The sequence below is a fragment of the Pipistrellus hanaki genome (genome assembly GCF_964339955.1).
Source record: "Pipistrellus hanaki genome assembly, chromosome: X".
Lineage (NCBI taxonomy): Eukaryota > Metazoa > Chordata > Mammalia > Chiroptera > Vespertilionidae > Pipistrellus > Pipistrellus hanaki.
In genome coordinates, this window is record NC_140524.1 from 64,732,640 (window position 1) to 64,750,778 (window position 18,139).

Here is an 18,139-nt window from a genome sequence, read left to right on the forward strand (position 1 = left end):
CCTGTGTAGCAGACCTCTATCCTATCTAATAAAAGAGTAATATGCAAATTGACCATCACTCCAGCACACAAGATGGCTGCACCCATGTGGACACAAGATGACCATCACAAGATGGCCAGCAGGGAAGGGCAGTTGGGAGGGACCAGACCTGTAAGGGAGGGCAGTTAGGGGCAATCAAGCCTTCAGGGGAGGGCAGTTAGGGGTGACCAGGCCTGCAGGGGAGGGCAGTTAGAGGTGACAAGGCCTGCAGGAGAAGGTAGTTAGGGGCAAACAGGCTGGCAGAGGAGCACTTAGGCATCAATCAGGCTGGCAGGGAAGTGGTTAGGGGGTGATCAGGCTGTCAGGCAGAAGCGGTTAGAGGCAATCAGGAAGGCAGGCAGGTGAGCAGTTGGGAGCCAGCAGTCCTGGATTTTGAGAGGATCGGGCCAAAATGGGGATGGGACATCCCTTGAGGGGTCCCAAATTGGAAAGGGTGCAGACTGGGCTGAGGGACACCCATACCCATGCAGGAATTTCATGCACTGGGCCTGTAGTTAAAAATAATAAAATAAGAAATAACATCAGTATGGGATGGATGAGTAGGAGTTATTCTGGCTAAGTGTGTGAGGAGTGGTTGAGAGAACGTTTCAGGTGGGGAAAACTATGAGAAACAAACCAGGCCTTAAAAAAGTTATGAGCTTTGAGGAAATGATGGGAATTTATTCAGCACAATGGTGTTGTTGTTGTTAACTATTTATTGAATACCAACTGTTGCAGAGTAGAGATTAGGAAGGAAGAGCTTTGACCTTAGGCAGACATTCCATTTAATAGGTGGATGACCTTAGCCAAGATAATCTTTCTATGCCTCATTTTCCTTTTCTATTAAATAGTAGGTTCATGATATAAGATCAGAAAAAGAACTCAGAGTTCATGGAAGAAATCTCTGTAAGTCCAAGAGGCCATTTAGACAGTTACAATGCAACGATAATAGAATCATCCATTAGGATAAAATTTTTTAAGACTAGTTATTTTTTAAAGAACCAGATAGGAAGAGGCCTTGCGAGGTATCAAAATGTCACTTAAACAGATGCTATCTGTTTAGTGAGCTAAAGGGCTTCATTTTGTTATTTGTGAGTATGTGTATTTATGTATCTATGTGTGTATATTGTACTTCATTTTTCCTTTACTAATGCATGATGAACATGTAGTACATATGGATCTACCTCATTCCTTTAAATAGATTATTTACCTACTAATATACTAAAAATATGAAAGGGATTCAGACAAAATATGTGAATAGACATTTCTCAAAGTAAGATGGAAAAGTGGCCAATAAGTACTCAAAAATATGTTCCATTCCCAACCAAATTATACACCAAATGATGCAATTAATTTGCTGAGGCTCTTGCAAATTGTTGTTGTCAGAATAGCAAATAACTGTGTTTGGATACTTTACATGTGAGTAACAAACCTTAGCATACTTTGAACTTTCATTGTAGAGGGAACAGACCAACTTTTCTCTTAGCTTTTGCCTTTTCCTGTTATAGATTATAGAGGTAGCAGTGATGTGTGAGATATGGGGCTGAGTTTCAAACGCACACTTTCCTATTGATTTTGCGGTATGAAATTTTGCATAAAATTTACTCCTGTCATTAGCATCCTGGTTGTGAATGACCCACGTCCACGTGGTTCAGAGTTCAGGTTCTGGAAGAGGGGCCTCACTCAAATGAAAGAAAAGAGACAAGAAAGGATAATTTGGAAATATTGGGGGCCAGGTGGGAGCCCAACTCAAGAGGAAGGACTCTGCCTGGGCTTGGGCTTTGCCATCCTTTTATTCAATTTGGGACCCACCTATAGTCCTTAGGCAGGACATTTCCAGTAACAAAGTATGTTATCAGTAAAGATTTATGTGACTGTCTGGTGGGGAAGTGCTTCAGCTACCATTGTCTCAACTAAACAGTGGGTGCATAGCTCTGACCCTTGCCAGGGCTCGAGCGTCACCAGCATTCCAGGCTCCTTGTCCACACCTCTCTGCTAGTGAAGACAATAGCCAGTTTCCCAGACTGGTAAAGTCATTGGTATTGCTCCTCTACTTTAATTTTGTGTGTCATTGTAGCTATGTGGTTCTGTATCTTTAAAGTTCCTCATAAACGATTTACTTGTGGTTTCTTAGTTGATGTTGTCATTCAGTTATTTAGGATTCATTCAAAAGCCTATGTATTTAAGAAAAAACTAGGAAGAGTTGCAAATGCCCTATAACTCTACAGTATAATGACTTATTTGCTTTATTTAACTTGAAATTAGAAATAAAAACTTGTGATGTTAGGAAAGGCTTGCCATCCACATTAAGATTTATTGCACAGAGAAAACCGTAATTGGGAGAGGCAATCCGCCTTGGGTCCTGAGCATCCCTGCACATTCTAACTGGGTGCACCAAGAGGGAAGGCCTGGTCACTCTTCACAGGCAACAAGCAATGTCTTTTGCTGGACAAGAAGCAGGCTTGCTTCTGCTTACTAAGAAAGCTGTGAATTGTCCAAATTCAGGGTTTTCCCCCTGCAGTCCAATGCACTGCATGTATAGGCATCCATCGAGTCCTATGCCATCCCATGGGACTTGTGGATCATGGATAACTGATACAAACCAGTATGAAACTCTGGCTACTACTTTTGCTGTAATAATGTGCTTTGTCTCTGACCCAGGATTCTAGTGTCTTCTAACAGTATCCATTAACCACTAGCAGGTTAATCTATTAACTTTTAGGTAGGGTAAAATCTTAAACTGCACAGTTCTTGAAAGGTGTTTCCAGATATTTCCCCAAGTCAATTATGCTAAGGCAATGTTTCCCACCAGGATGATTTTTACCATAGCATTATATACTGTATGCTATTAATATTGTGTTCTACTTCATTATTGTCTTCAAATAGACTCATTTGATTTGAATACTTTTCTGAAAAGGAAGATTTACAATACCAGACTATATCTTAAACTATAATCATAATTTGCCTTAGACAGAGTGTTTATTAATGCACAGTCAAATAAATACAAGGAGATGACAATTTAAAATATTTGTATACTATCTACGATAAAATCATCTCCACCTACCAACAGGTCCTCTATGTTAACCCCAAGTTAGCTGATTGTATCAGAACTGGACAGACTATCACAACCAAAGTTTTTAGTTAAGGAATTTTGAGGTCTTATCTCTTTCCCTATAAAAAGTTCTCATCAAGCCCCTCCGTGAAGGAAAAAAAAAGGGGGCGGTGGAGTCTAGTGCTCTGACCTGCAATGGGGACAGTCATCATGCTCCAGCTAAGTATGCCAAGGTCTGCCTGGCCATCAGCCTAGGAGGGCCTGGTGCCTGCTGCAGGCTGGAGCAGAGAAGCCAAAGCCAGACACCCCGGAGATGAGTGTGGTTGGGGTGAGTCCTTCTAATCCTCAGAGCACCAGGGGATGGACTCATCCTGTCTGTAAAGCTGCCGCAGTGAGCTGAAACCAGTTTGGCTCAGTGGATAGAGCGTCAGCCTGCGAACTCAAGGGTCTCAGGTTTTATTCCTGTCAAGGGCATGTACCTTGGTTGCGGGCACATCCCCAGTAGGGGGTGTGCAAGAGGCAGCTGATCGATGTTTCTCTCTCATCGATGTTTCTAGCTCTCTATCTCTCTCCCTTCCTCTCTGTAAAAAATCAATAAAATATATTTTAAAAAATAATAATAAAAAAAAAGCTGCCGCAGTGAGCCCCTGCACCCTCATCGCACTCCAGCCGGAATCCAGCCCCACCAGCATCCACCAGGCTGGTGCAAGCTTATGAAACAGTCTGGAGACATGAATGCCCCCCTCCCCAAAAGAAAGCATCACAGAGGAATCTATAGTAATAAAAGTAATATGCTAATTAGACCAGGAGACCTCCAGGAGACCTTCCCGACATCCTTCCAGACAAAGCCAGGGGCTTGGCAGGCCTGCAACCACCCCCAAACAGCCCTCAGCCCCTCACCCAGGCAGGCCATGCCCCCTAGCGGGGACCATCACCCCATAAGGGCCTGGCCAGCCTGCAAACTGCCCCAGGCCCTTGCCCACCATCCCCTGCAGCTGCAGCCAGCCTGGGCGAAGCCAGCCCAGGTCCCCAGTGCCCGTGGCTGTCTGGAGGAGGGAATCCTGGGTCCTGGGTGCGGGGGGCCAAGGCAGAGGTGGTTAGGGGCTAGCAAGCCAGCAGGGGAACAGTTACGGGCAATCAGGCTGGCAGGCAGAAGCGGTTAGGGGCATCCAGGCCGACAGATAGGCGAGTGGTTAGGAGCCAGTGGCCCCAGATTATGAGAGGAATGTCTGACTGCCAGTTTAGACCCGATCCCACAGGGATTCCATATTGGAGAGGGTGCTGGCCGTGCTGAGGACAGACACCCCCCTGTCCCTGTGCACAAATTTCATGCACTGGGCCACTAGTGATAAAATAAAATTGGCACAACTGTGGGCCAGATTTAGCTGTATAGATACAGCTTCTTATATAGCACTTTCATGTTTCCAGGTAAGGATGGGAATATCCCCAAATCTGACTTGAACATCTCTTTACACATGCATAAGGTTCTCTGTTGAACTGGTGAAGAGGGCCTGTCACTGGTCTTCTGGAAGAGCTCACTCACACTAAGGAAATAAGAATCTGGAAGATAAAACCCAAACTGTTAGACTAGAAGCTCTGACTAAAGTCTGTTATTCAGACTTGTCTTCTGGTCCAACCCTCAAACAGACCCATCAGGCCAGTCTTATGGGGAAGAGGAGGCCTCTGATAAAAATGCTATATCATGGCCCAAGTGGCCCTGCATGTCTAAATTGAGGGCATTCTCCCCATTTCTGTAGAGGTCAGTCTGGGGATTCAGCCTGCTGAGGGTTCTGAAGAAATGTGTTGGGCTTCCCTATTTGAGAATTCCAAAATATCAGCAGCAGTAGCGGCCTGAGAGGTACAGAACCTAGATAAAGGGGAAGGAATGTCCAATGTATATGGTAATGTTGAGGTGGCAGGTGGGCATTTGGGCGGGTACAGCAGGAGAGGAAGATAAGGTGGAGTCCACCTAACAGTTCGCCTGGATTTGTTCTTAAGCATAGGTGAAAACTTTATCTTCCCAAATAGCAAAAAAAAAAAAAAAAAAAAAAAAACACTTGAAAGTTGGGATCTTGCATGGACAGATGGGGGAAAAAATAATTGTCAGATATATCTCACAGTCATTACCTTACCTGGTCTTCACAAGATCCCTTAGAGATCATTATTATCATCTCTATTTTATAGATAAGAAAATATATAAAACTGGTGGTAATTTGGAGTTCATTTTGCTTCTAAAATTCTGTCAACAAATATCAAGTGTCCCAATGCCTTTAGAAATAAAAAGATAAGTTCTGTTGGTTACCTCTTTTTTTGTTATAAAACTTTTATTATTTTTTTAAACTTTTATTATTTTAACAATACATGTATATCCTAGGAATAAGGGAAAATACAAGTAAGCAGAATTTTAAAAATCACTCATAATCCTACCACTTAGTGATCTTTTTTTGTTTTTCATCCCTCACGTTTTTCTGTGCATAGATGTTTATACAAATGTATTCTTCCCTTTTAAAAATATGGTATTCACATATTCCTTGCTAACATTTTTTCATTTTATATACTGTCAGAAACCCCCTTTTGTATAAATGAGTCAAGCTCTGTCTCCTATTAAAATGCAGAAACTTGAAGATTGGTTCAAACTATGATAAACAATGAGATGCAGAAACAAGAGATTCATCTAAAACCACTAATAGCAACAAATTAAAAGTAGAAAAATGCACAAGGTTTATCAGGAAAATGTAAATCACAAGAAAGTATATGGCAATGTTAATATCAGAAAAAATCAAAATCAAGGTAAGCTACATTAAATAAGGGTAAGGATGGTTTCGATTAGCCTTCCAACGCATCACTATAAGTTTGTTTCTTACTCTCCTTATCTCATCTAATTCATTCACTTCTCTAAACATATCATCCTTGCTTAAATGCCTGTTGTGTATATCTTCTTTAAATTCCTGGAGAGACTGAATCAGCCTTTCTCTAAAAGTTCCTTCTGTTTTTTCCTCCACCTCTGGCTCCTCCTCCTCCTCCTCTGGCTTTTCCTCAGGCTTTGGCTCTTCCTCAAGATTTGGCTCACTCTCATTTTCTGGTTTTCCTTCCATTTTTTGACAGGGTTTCATCTTGTGTCTGTCCTCTTCCTTCCTTTCCTTTTTCTCTTCGCTTTTTTCTGCTTATTCCTCTTTGAATATAATTACTCCTAGGAAGCAAGAAGGAGAGATGGTAAGTGACTGGACCCGTGCTCTGGACAGAGGTCTCAGCACTTGCTTTCAGTTTGTTTCTGAGCCATCATCAAATATCTTCCACCCGAGACTCATTCAGCAATGACGGCTTCCCTAAGACAGCCCCTCTCACCTCCTTTTTCCATTGCTTCTCCTCCCTCTCATTCCTCCTTCCAGCCCTCCTCTACCATCCCCCTCCCCCCACCCGCTCCCGCGCAAGGCATAACACAAGACACTCCCAGCACAGAGGAGGCTGAGAGAAGGGGGGGGGGGAAATGAAGCGGGGGGGGGGGGGGGGGCGGTGAGGATCAGCGGGGCCCACAACTCAGTTCCGCCCTCGCCCAGCTCCCCCGCAGGCGCCTTTATACTCTCCTCACCTACCTGTACGGATTCGGTCAGCTTCTTCTTAGTATACTCTAGTTGGGTTAGCGCACTGAACAACAGACTTGCAGATCTGCGGACAAACGGGAAACGCGAAGGGGAGGGGGTGGGAGAGGGAGGAGGGAGGAAGGAGAAAGGAGGGAGTGGAGGAGTGGAGGTGGAGCGAGCGCTTAGTGACCAGTTCCACGTACTTTTTTCCTCATTGAGGTTCTCAGTAATGGAAAGTTTCTCACCTCTGTTTCCCCCAGTTATCTCCTTCTTCACATGCAAGTTAGCTCGAATTTCCCATCAGACAGGGAGATTATTTCTGAATATCTTTAAGATTGAGGTGGGGGTTGGGGGAAGGGTAGGTGTTGAGAAAGTAGTCTGAGATGGCAGAGGTTTATTATTTTTAAAGTATCACAGGTTTCCCGGTCCTTCTCTCGAGACCCGTAGTCACTCCCTTTCCAAGGGTTATAATTTTCTGCAGACGCAGAGGTGGGAGTGAAGAGTGGACTTAATCAGGTCTGTACCCTAGGCCCCCCCCATCCTAGAAATCCCAAGCAGTATCTATTTTGACACCAACCTTCGAAATTCCAGCCAACTGACTCTCCTTCCCCGTCTCAGGACCCGCTGTCGCGCAGCAGAAGGAAGCTGGTACCCAGATGGGAACAAGGACCAGACTAGCAGGACTTCTGCACACGTCGACTCCTGGTCACGTGATACCTACGTCACCAGTGAGCTCGAGTCCCTAATTTCCACTCCCACCAAAAGCGCGGCATAAGTAAGCCCTCCCTCTGCCCCCTCCCCCTTCATACATTTGGCCCTGTCAGTCTTTTCCGTTGTTGAGAATCCCAGGGGAAAATTTGTATTTGCCTTTCTCTGATTACTAGGGGGGTAGGGGGTGGAGGGCGGCTGCATCTTTTTCCGGAGCTACTAAACTTCTCTACTTCTTTCCAGAATTCTCTTCCTGCCTTCTGCTCCCAATATTAAGAACTCCTACAGCCATTGCCCCTCCTGCAGCCTCCATTTCATCTGCAACCTGGTCTTTGGGTTGGTTTGCCAGCCTGTTGAAAAAAATAAAAGTCTGGGACAGGAATGCGATTTTTTAATATAGGTTTTACTTTATTCTTAATATTTTTATTTTCTTTTTTAGTAAAATATCATTTATAGTCAGAAAAGACAAAGACAAAATTACTTTAGTTAAATGAATTAATGTGCACAAGTTGGCAGCTACAAAATAGGGGATGTAAAGTACAGCATAGTGAATATAGTCAATGATATGGTAATAACTATGTATGGTGCCAGGTGGGTATTAGACTTATTGGGGGGCTCACTTTTTAAAAAAATATTTTTATTGATTCCAGAGAAGAAGGGAGACAGAGGGAGAAATAGAAACATCAGTGATGAAAGAGAATCATTGATCAGCTGCCTCCTGCCTGCCCCACACTGGGGATCGAGCCCACAACCCGGGCATGCGCCCTAATTGGGCATGAAACCATGACCTCCTGGTTCAAAGACGCTCAACCACTGAGCCACGCCAGCCCGCGGGGAGAAGGGGGTCACTTTTTAAGTTATGTAAATGTATAACCACTGTGATGCACACCTGAAACTAATATAATATTGAATCACAACTGTAATTTAAAAAATGAAAAATGTAAAATAAGAAGATGCTAGGGTCATCTCAGAATAGAACCTCAACTCACCCAGGCTACATTTTCAGAATCAGTTCCTCCAGAGCAACAGCAACAAAGAAGGATATTCCTACTTATTTGGAAAGAGTCACAAACTGTGGAGGCTTAGAGCATTGGTGTTGGTGTTAGCAGGAATCAAGAGACTTGGAGAAAAGCTGTTAAGCACACTCAGGAACAAATCAATCTATGACATTCAAGGGAGACAATTCACACTTGTAAACTTTCTTAAGAGACACATTCTCTTAAGCTCTAACTTCTGGAATTCAGTATTTTTGTCATACTTTCTAAGTATGGAAGTAGTGACAGCAGACTTATGTCCCTGTATCACCTAGTCAGATCATTTAGCCTCTTTGGGGATCGGATATTTTTTTTATTGGTAGAAATCAATGAAACTAATGAACATGTTCAAACATTTTAAAAAAATGAGGGAATGCCTATACAGTCCTGAGAATAGTGCTGGCATATGGTAAATGCTTTTTAAAAAATACAAGCTATGCCGAAACTGGTTTGGCTCAGTGGTAGAGCGTTGGTCTGCGGACTGAAAGGTCCCAGGTTCGATTCCGGTCAGGGGCATGTACTGCGTTGGTTGCGGGCACATCCCCGGTAGGGGGTGTGCAGGAGGCAGCTGGTCGATGTTTCTCTCTCATCGACGTTTCTAGCTCTCTATCTCTCTCCCTTCCTCTCTGTAAAAAATCAATAAAATATATATTTTTTAAAGCTATTATTATAATTATATTAGGATTTAATTTGGGGAAAAGGATTTAAAATGAAAAAAAAAAAGTAATGTTTTAACTCCAGAGCCCTGGTGGTGATATTTGCCTAGAAGCTGTGCTGCCTACAGAATCATCAATTGTTTCCTCATCTATAAAAGGTAATAATAACACACACCTCCTATAATTGACTATTGGGAATTCCAAATGATAACATTTGAGGAGAAGCACTTTACTTATATAAAGTCTTCAATCGATATTGGTTATCTTTCAACCTCAACTCAGTCTTTGTTAAAAGTCACAAATTTGCCAGTAAAAATTGCAAAATTTTCAGAAGTAACATTTGAAAAATAACAAGGAGACATATACATTATTATTGCTTTTTATAAGTTTTGCTGCCCCTTTGTGAGGCAGAATAAAGACCTCATTGGGTTATGTGTGTGTGTGGGGGGGGGGGCGGGGAGGGGACAAAAACACAACCTCACTATATCTCATTTTATTTCCTTTTTAAAAAATAAATCTTTATTGTTCAGATTATTACAGTTTGTTCCTCTTTTTCTCTCCCATAGCTCCTTTCCACCTGGTTCCCACCCCACCCTCTGCCCTTACCCCTCCCCACTGTCCTCATCCATAGGTGTACGATTTTTGTTCAGGCTATTCACGCACCCCTGACACCCCCTCCCCACCTCGAGAATTGTCAGTCTGCTCCCTCTCAGTGCCCCTGATTCTATTATAGTCACTAGTTTATTCTGTTCCTCAGATTTTTTATTCACTTGATTTTTAGACTCACTTGTTGATAGATATGTATTTGTTGTTCATAGTTTTTATCTTTACCTTTTTTTTCTTCTTCTGAGGAGGAAGCTGGTCTTTCAAGGCATGTCAGGCCATAAAAACTGTGAACAATGCACTGCCCTGAGGGGGGGAATGGTCATTATTGCTGGTCCCAGGACAGATCATTGGATATGGCCTGGGCATCCCCAACACCTGGGAGCCTTCCAGTAAGCCCATGAATGGGGGCAGAACCATATCTGAAAGACAAAGACCCCAGAAGTTTATAAAATGTGAAACACTATGCGTGTTTCTTCACTCTGATTTGGAAATTATTATCGGAGTCCATTACTGTTAATAAAAGCGGTCTCTTGTTTTCTCTAGGAAGTGTGTTTGGTATTTCTTTGGTCTTCTGCAATATTTTCTCTTCTTAAAGAATACCTTTCAGCATTTCATATAATACAGGTTTGGTGGTGATGAACTCCTTTAGCTTTTTCTTATCTGTGAAGCTCTTTATCTAATCTTCAATTCTGAATGATAGCTTTGCTGGGTAGAGTAATCTTGGTTGTAGGTTCTTGCTATTCATCACTTTGAATATTTCTTGCCACTCCCTTCTGGCCTGCACAATTTCTGTTGAGAAATCAGCTGACAGTAGTATGGGTACTCCCTTGTTGGTAACTAACTGTTTTCTCTTGCTGCTTTTACTATTCTCTCTTTGTCTTTTGCTCTTGGCATTTTAATTATGGTGTGTCTTGGTGTGGTCCTCTTTGGATTCCTTTTGTTTGGGGTTCTGTGTTCTTCCTGGACTTGTAAGTCTATTTCTTTCACTGGGTGGGGAAAGTTTTCAGTCATTATTTCTTCAAATAGGTTTTCAATATCTTGCTCTCTCTCTTCTTCTGGCACCCCCATAATTTGGATGTTGGTACGTTTAAAGTTGTCCCAGAGTCTCCTTACACTATCTTCATATTTTTGGATTCTTTTTTCTTTTCTGGTTGGGTGTTTTTTTGCTTCCTCAAATTTCAAATCTTTGGCTTGATTCTTGCAATCCTCTAGTCTGCTGTTGGATCTCTGTGTATTATTCTTTATTTCAGACAGTGTATTTTTTTTTTAATTATTTTTTTTTTTTTTGGCATTCTCATTAAGGTCCTTGAAGGTCTCACTAACCTCCTCGGAGGTCTCATCAAGTTTCTTGGTGGTTTTTAGAAGATTCTTGAGTAACCTTATAAATATGGTTTTGAACTCTATGTCCAGTAGTTTGCTTTCCTCCAATTCTTTCATTTGTGACATGTTTCTTTGTCTCCACATTTTGCTGCTTTCCTGTGTTGATAGAGTGGAAGAACTGCTGTAATGGAGAAACGTTTATGGGGCAGGACTTTCTTCAGTGGGGCTTTGGTGCTCACTGAGTCCGCCTCCTGAATGTGTCACTTATGGATGTGAGTATTTAAATCTGGTGTTGTCTCACACTGACCGCTAGATATACTAGCTTCTGGATCTCCAATGGGGTGCAGGTCTGCTACTATCTGAGGCCACCCAGCAGGAGCTACAATGAGAACTACTCTTTGCTTGAGGTTTGGAGGTTTTGGAGCTGTCTGACTAGAGCTGCAGTTTGTTAGGTTAAGCTGCGACAGGGCAGGACATTTATATGCAAAAGCCTCTGCGTGGAGCTTGGGTGGGTTTGTAGATTGTGCGGGACTGGGTCTGAGGGAATCACTAGGCTAGGGCGTGGCAAACAGCGATGGCTGCCAGTCAGCAGTCTCTGCGTCTCCACCTTTCCAAGGCCCCGTGTCCTGAGCCCCAGCGCAGTAAACAATGATTGATGCACGCACCTCTGCAAGAAAGCCATCTTCACTTTCCGATGGCTGACAGTCCTGCTTCTCCTCGTAGGAGTTTGGGTCCCCAATGTCTCCCCAGAAACTGGAGTTCAGAGTAATCAGGTGCTTGTCTCCCTTTAGGGTGAAAAAAGCAATGCACAGAGTTGCCCGCCTCTAGCCTGATTCACTCGCCTCTGTACCTCAGCTTTTCAGCACTTCTGCACGTCCCAATGCTCTTTTCTATTTTCTTCTAGTCGTAGAACTTCCACTCAGTCAGCTTTCCCATGGTTGTTGGTGATAGATGTTTTTTCTTTTAGTTGTAGTTTTGAAATTGTTGTGCAAGGCAGCAGTTTAGGTGTTTACCTATGCCACCATCTTGGTTCCACTTAGAAGATTCTTGAAAAACCTTATAACCATGGTTTTGAACTCTATATCTAGTCATTTGCTTTCCTCCATTTCTGTCATTTGTGACCTGTTTCTTTGTCTCCACATTTTGGCTGCTTCCCTGTGTTGATGGAGTGGCTTTGTGTGCTAGGTGTCCTATAGGGCCCAGTAGCTCAACCTCCCCAATTACCTGAGGTGGACACTCTTGGTGCACCCCTTTGTGGGCTGTGTGCCCAATCTTGTTGTAGTTAAGCCTTGATTGTTGTTGGTATCTCTGGGAGGAATTGACCTCCAGGCCAATTGGCTGTGAGGATCAGCTGTGTGTAGAATGGGAGAAATTCTGTGCTGGAGACACCCTTATGGGGTAAGACTTGCTTCATTGGGGCTTTGGTGCTCACTAAATCTGCCCCTTGAATGTGTCCCTATGGATCTGAGGATTTGTAATGTGGATGGTCCCACTCTGACCATTGGGTACACTGGCTCTTGGATCTCCAGTGAGGTGCAAATTTAGCCTCTGCTTGAGGCCACCCAGCAGGTGCTATGGAGTGATCTGCAGATTCCTCTTTGTTTGGGGTTTGTAGGTGCCCAGATGAGGCCCAGATGTGAAGCAGTGCAAGCTTCTGTGGTGCTTTGGGCCTTCTTTTGGAAGTTCTGGCACTCTGTGACCCAGTTGCAGTTTGTTAGGTAATTTTAGATTGCAAATGGCCAGGCCATTTTTATGCAAAAGCCTCTGTGCACAGCTTGGGTGGGGTGGGGTCTCAGGGAATCAACAGGGTGGAGAAAACAGCTATGGCTGATCCTCAGCCCTGCCCTAAGAGGCCCCCAGGTCTCAGTGTCCCTCAGTAATTGCTGCAAGCACCTCTGAGAGAAAGCCACCCTCGAGTTCTGCCTGATGCCAGACAGTCCAGTTTCTCCCCATATGAGTCTGGATCCCCAGAGTCTCACCTGCAACTGGAGTTCAGAGCAGTCGGGAGCTTGTGTCTCTCTCCCAACTGAAAAAGACAACCGCATCCTCAGTTGCCAGTCCTTTACACGAGTGTGTGCCTCCTTACCTCTGCACTTTACTTTTGCACCCCCTCTGAGCCTCAGTGTGCTTTTCTCTTTCCTTCTAGTTGTAGAATTTCCACTCAGCCAGCCTTCCTGTGATTCTGGATGATGACTTGTCTTAGTTGTAGTTTTGAAGTGGTTGTGCAAGGCATCGATTTCAGGTGTTTACCTGTGCCGCCATCTTTTTTTTTTTTTTTTTCACCTATCTCATTTTATTTTACTTGCTCTTCTGTCACATTATTCTTTCTTCTGGGAAGTTTGTGTATTTGACCACCAGAAAACCCCAATATATAATGGTTTGGGTCTGCTGGACAGAACACTAGTGTGAGAGATAGACAAGTTTAGTCCCAGTGTCAGACCTAGAACATGTTACTGGTCCAAAGTTGTGCCCAATGCTTCAAAAGGCCAAAACTCAAAGGTTTATTGATTGAGAAGTCTCCAAGTGAAAAAAGGGGAACCTAATGCAATCTTCTTTTATGTGAAGGAAAGGGAAAATGGGTGGGGCAAAAAGTGATTGATGACCACAGACATGTGCGTGCCAGCAGAGGACCGAGGAAGATTGTGCTCAGTCTGTTGACCATAGCTGATGTAAGTCCAGGTCACAAGGTTCCTGCAAATCTTTCATAAACAACACATACTTCTCTTATCTTCTCAGGGAGAGTCATCTTCTGGGAAGGGGCTGTTTTTGTAAGCCTCAAACTGAAAGCAGAATTCCTAAAAGGATTAGCATGTCTATATGCATAAAGCTATCAACCATGGGAGCAGAGCATGCTTAAATAAATAAGAAGGAGTCAGAGAGTCTAAGCATTACTCTGTTACAAACTGACCATGTGAACCTTAATAAGTTACTCTCCCTGTATCTCTAAAATAGGAGAGCACCGGCAAGCTCTAAGAACCTTAGAAAGAAGCATATGATTGGTAAAACATTTGAATATATTGTCCTTAGTATGATTAAAACATCCTGAATGGCAGTTGTTTTTCTTCAGCTTGATGGAAATGCTTTCAGAAATCTTTAGAATGTCTGAAAAGGGAATGGTGTTTTGCTGCCATTACCCCATTTTACACTCCTAACAACAATTGCAGGGAAGATATTTCTATTTTACACATGAAGAAACTAAACAGAGAGTTTAAGCAGTGTGCCTGAAGACATTATCTCCTTAGATCTGAGTAGAAAAGACCTCCACTTGAGGCCCTGTTTTTATTTATTTCATTTTTTATGTATTTATTTATTTTTTTTTTGTAAGTGAATATTTATTAGGGAGGGAAGTTATCAACTGAAACAGCAGCAAATGAAGAGTGAATAAGGAAACTCCCTGTTGTCACAGCTACCCAAGACCTCCACCCTATGTGGCACAGGAGGCATGTCAATTTGTGACCAGCAGCCCAGAATTATCAAATGCTTTCCCATTCAATCTAATACTTCCGGATTCCTGCCCAAAAGGAATACATTAAGAACATGGGAACTTGCTCATGGACAGGAAACCCCCAAAGAGTAAGGGAGGGAATGTAGAAATTAAGAAGTTATGTAAAACACTCCTTAAATTGTAATTAACTACATTTTCATATCTTCACAGTAATACAAAACACAGTCACTTGCAGAACTGGTTCAGATTACTTAAATACCGAATACATTTTTAGTGCTCTACATACGCGTTTGGGAGTTACTTGGTTTGTGTGAAATGGAGCTATTAAAACAGTAACTGCACACCAGGAAGGCCAAGACAAACAAATCAGGGAATGGAGTTTCCCACAGCTGCGTGTGAAAAGATTAGGAATGGTTGATTCCACACACATGAATGGTTTCTTTTCTTCTTCTTCTTTTTTTTTTTTTAATGCAAACTCTATGTTTATTTTATTTTTTTAATATATTTTATTGATTTTTATACAGAGAGAAAGGGAGAGAGATAGAGAGTTAGAAACATCCATGAGAGAGAGTCATCGATCAGCTGCCTCTTGCACAACCCCTACTGGGGATATGCCCGCAACCAAGGTACATGCCCTTGACCCGAATCGAACCCGGGACCCTTCAGTCCCCAAGCCGACGCTCTATCCATTGAGCCAAACCGGTCCCAGCGTGAATGGTTTCTTTGCTCTGGGAAATCCACATGGAGGAAGGAATGGAGATGTGCGCAGAGGTTTCTGGAGGGAAGGAGGACACCGCCCTGTAGGCAGTCAGTTTTCGGCGCCTTCGGCCGCATCACATTCTTCTCCCGCGCTGTCCGATGTCCATAATGTGAGGTTGTCCCTAAGCACCTGCATGATGAGGGTGCTGTCTTTGTACGAGTCTTCATTCAGTGTATCGAGTTCTGCAATGGCCTCGTCAAAAGCCGTGTTGGCCAGTGTGCAGGCGAGCTCAGGGTTGTTGAGGATCTCATAGTAAAACACTGAGAAGTTGAGAGCCAGCCCCAGGCGGATCTGATGTGTGGGCTGCATCTCCTTCTTGCTGATATCGAAAGCCTTTTGGTAAGCCCCTTGGGAATTGTCTATCATTTGTTTCCGATCTTCACCACCCGCGACCTCAGCAAGGTACCGGAAGTAGTCTCCCCTCATCTTCAGATAGAAGACCTTATTCTCTGGATTAGTTACGTTGGCTGTTAAATACTTATCCAACAATTCCAGCACTGCGGTGCAGATGGAGCGCAGCTCCGACTCCACCTTCTCCCGGTAGTCCTTGATGAGCTGCAGCTTCTTGTCCGAGGTGTCCGTCTTCTGCTCGATGCTCGAGATGACTCTCCAGGCGGACCGGCGGCCGCCCACCACGTTCTTCTAGGCCACCGAGAGCAGGCTGCGCTCCTCGTTGGACAGGTCGGCGCCCTGCTCTGTCACGGCCTTCATGCAGGTGGCCATGTCGTCGTAGTGCTCGGCCTACTTGGCCAGCTTCACCTTCTGGATCAGCTTCGTCTTCTCCATGGGGGCGCGGAGGAGAGCACGGTTGAGCACCGGCGGTCGGAGGCAGTGTGCGGAGAGCCTTCAAGTCTCCGCGGCAGAGGCGGGAGTCCCACCACTTAGATCCGCTCCTGGCTTTCCGAGGCCCTGCTTTTAGAAGGTCAGTGTCTGGCCCTCCCCTCGAGGCCCTTTTCCCTTGGTAATGAAGAGTCAATGGGGCAAAATGTGCCTATGTGGAGACTTCACGTCTTTTCTTCTAAACCACACTCTAGACACCCAGGACTCTAGAATACCCTATCCAAATGACCTAGAGGCCCAATCCAAAGCCTGCTGTGCCTCTTCTCTGGGTCTATCCTCCTGAGAATGGGCCACACCCAATGTGGGTTCACCCTAGGGGAGGGATAGAAGATATAAGTATAAAGACAGAACCCCTCACATGTAGCCATTTGGCTAAAGAAAATGGTGGACTTCCAGCCAACAGGAACTCAGAGAAGGTAATAGTCAGTTAGCTAATTAGTCAGAGAAAGCCTCCAGCAGGAAAAAGAGCTTGACCTGGACCTGGGAGGGTGGGAAGAAAAGAGGAGACCAGTATGATTGAATCTAGGACCTGTGCCCTTACCGTTACCCTGGCTTGTCTCATGCTGCCTTGCTGGGTAAAAGTCCACTTGCTCCTCCTTAGGGGTGCTTAGGTATATTGATGATGGCTGCCATCTGAAAGTAGGTTCGATCCAAACATTTTTGGACATGTTCTGCACTACCTCCAAGGACTTTTTCACTTATTTCCAGGTCACAAAATATAAATCAGTCAACCTTTCTGGATAGTGTATAGGTAATTGTTAAGTACTCAAAATATGCATTCTTTTTGAGTCTGTAAATCCATTTTTAGGTACACATCCGAAGGAAAATACTTAATGCCAGTCACAATGATTTAATAAAACAAAGTTTACAGACCTGAATTCCTACTTTCAATCTTTTGATTTGGACCTGAACATATAAAGAGAAGCCACAAGTGAAAATCAGAAATGAGGGAGCAGAAAGAAAGAGAGAATTGTTCTAGGAAATAGCAGATATGTGCCCAAGCATATACACAAGTATATGAACATTCACACATGTGTGTACACATTCTCATAAACTAGGGGTGTCGAACTCAATCAGAGAAGGGGCCAAAATCTAAAATCCAGCCTAAATCGCGGGCCGAATGGTTTACTGAACAGTCATAAACTGACAATGTCATAAACTGACAGCAGAGTGCAGTGATGACAGCACGGTGCGGGCCACATTGCAAGGCCTGGCGGGCTGGATTTGGCCTGCAGGCCTTGTGTTTTACACATGTGTCATAAACCAAGGATTCTCCCACATGATTTTGCTACAGGGTAAAAAGGAAAAGTTATAATTCTGTTAAAACAATTCAAACTGCATCAATGATATATACCATTTACAAATGGAAAAGGACTAGTAAGATATTCAATACAATTCTTTATAATAGGCACATTTAAGAAGAAATTTAAAAGCCTTGCAATAGGGCCAAGACTGGTTTGGCTCATGCCGAAGTCGGTTTGGCTCAGTGGTAGAGCGTCGGTCTGCGGACTGGAAGGTCTCAGGTTCGATTCCGGTCAAGGGCATGTACATTGGTTGCGGGCACATCCCCGATAGGGGGTGTGCAGGAGGCAGCTGGTCGATGTTTCTCTCTCATCGATGTTTCTAGCTCTCTATCTCTCTCCCTTCCTCTCTGTAAAAAAATCAATAACATGTACCTTGGTTGCTGGCACATCTCCAGTAGGGGGTGTGCAGGAGGCAACTATCCCTCTCTCTTCCTCTCTGTAAAAGAATCAATAAAATATATATATATTTAAAAGCCTTGCAATAGGAAACAGGTTAAATTAATTATGTAACAATCATAGATTTCTAACAAAGCATTTTTTCCCCAGGGAAAATGTTTTACTTTTGCAAACAAAGGCAATAAGTATTATTATTTAAAAGCAGGTTATAAAACAATGTGTATAAAATTATCAGAGTTGTACTTATTTATTTATATAAAATATATTTTTATTGATTTCAGAGAGAACAGAGAGGGAGAGAGAGATTGAAACATCAATGATGAGAGAAAATCATGGATCGAATCAGCTGCCTCAAGCCAGCAACCCGGGCATGTACCCTTGACGGGAATCAAACCGGTGACCGTGCAGTCCGCAGGCCA

The 18,139-nt window shown here is 43.6% G+C and overlaps 1 protein-coding gene and 1 pseudogene across 2 annotated transcripts; both read right to left on the reverse strand.

Moving 5' to 3' along the window:
• Window positions 1-5,375: 5,375 nt before the first annotated feature.
• TCEAL9 (transcription elongation factor A like 9) lies at window positions 5,376-7,376 on the reverse strand. The gene is made up of 3 exons (XM_084869794.1): window positions 7,229-7,376; window positions 6,664-6,736; window positions 5,376-6,260 (listed from the first exon to the last, which is right to left on the reverse strand). The coding sequence occupies exon 3, from the start codon at window positions 6,181-6,183 to the stop codon at window positions 5,866-5,868; it is 318 nt and encodes a 105-aa protein (XP_084725920.1). The 5' UTR covers window positions 6,184-6,260; window positions 6,664-6,736; window positions 7,229-7,376; the 3' UTR covers window positions 5,376-5,865.
• Window positions 7,377-15,141: 7,765 nt separating this feature from the next.
• On the reverse strand, window positions 15,142-15,966 carry LOC311614667 (14-3-3 protein theta-like; annotated as a pseudogene). The gene has a single exon. The product of its transcript is annotated as a 14-3-3 protein theta-like (transcript).
• Between the last annotated feature and the right edge of the window lie 2,173 nt (window positions 15,967-18,139).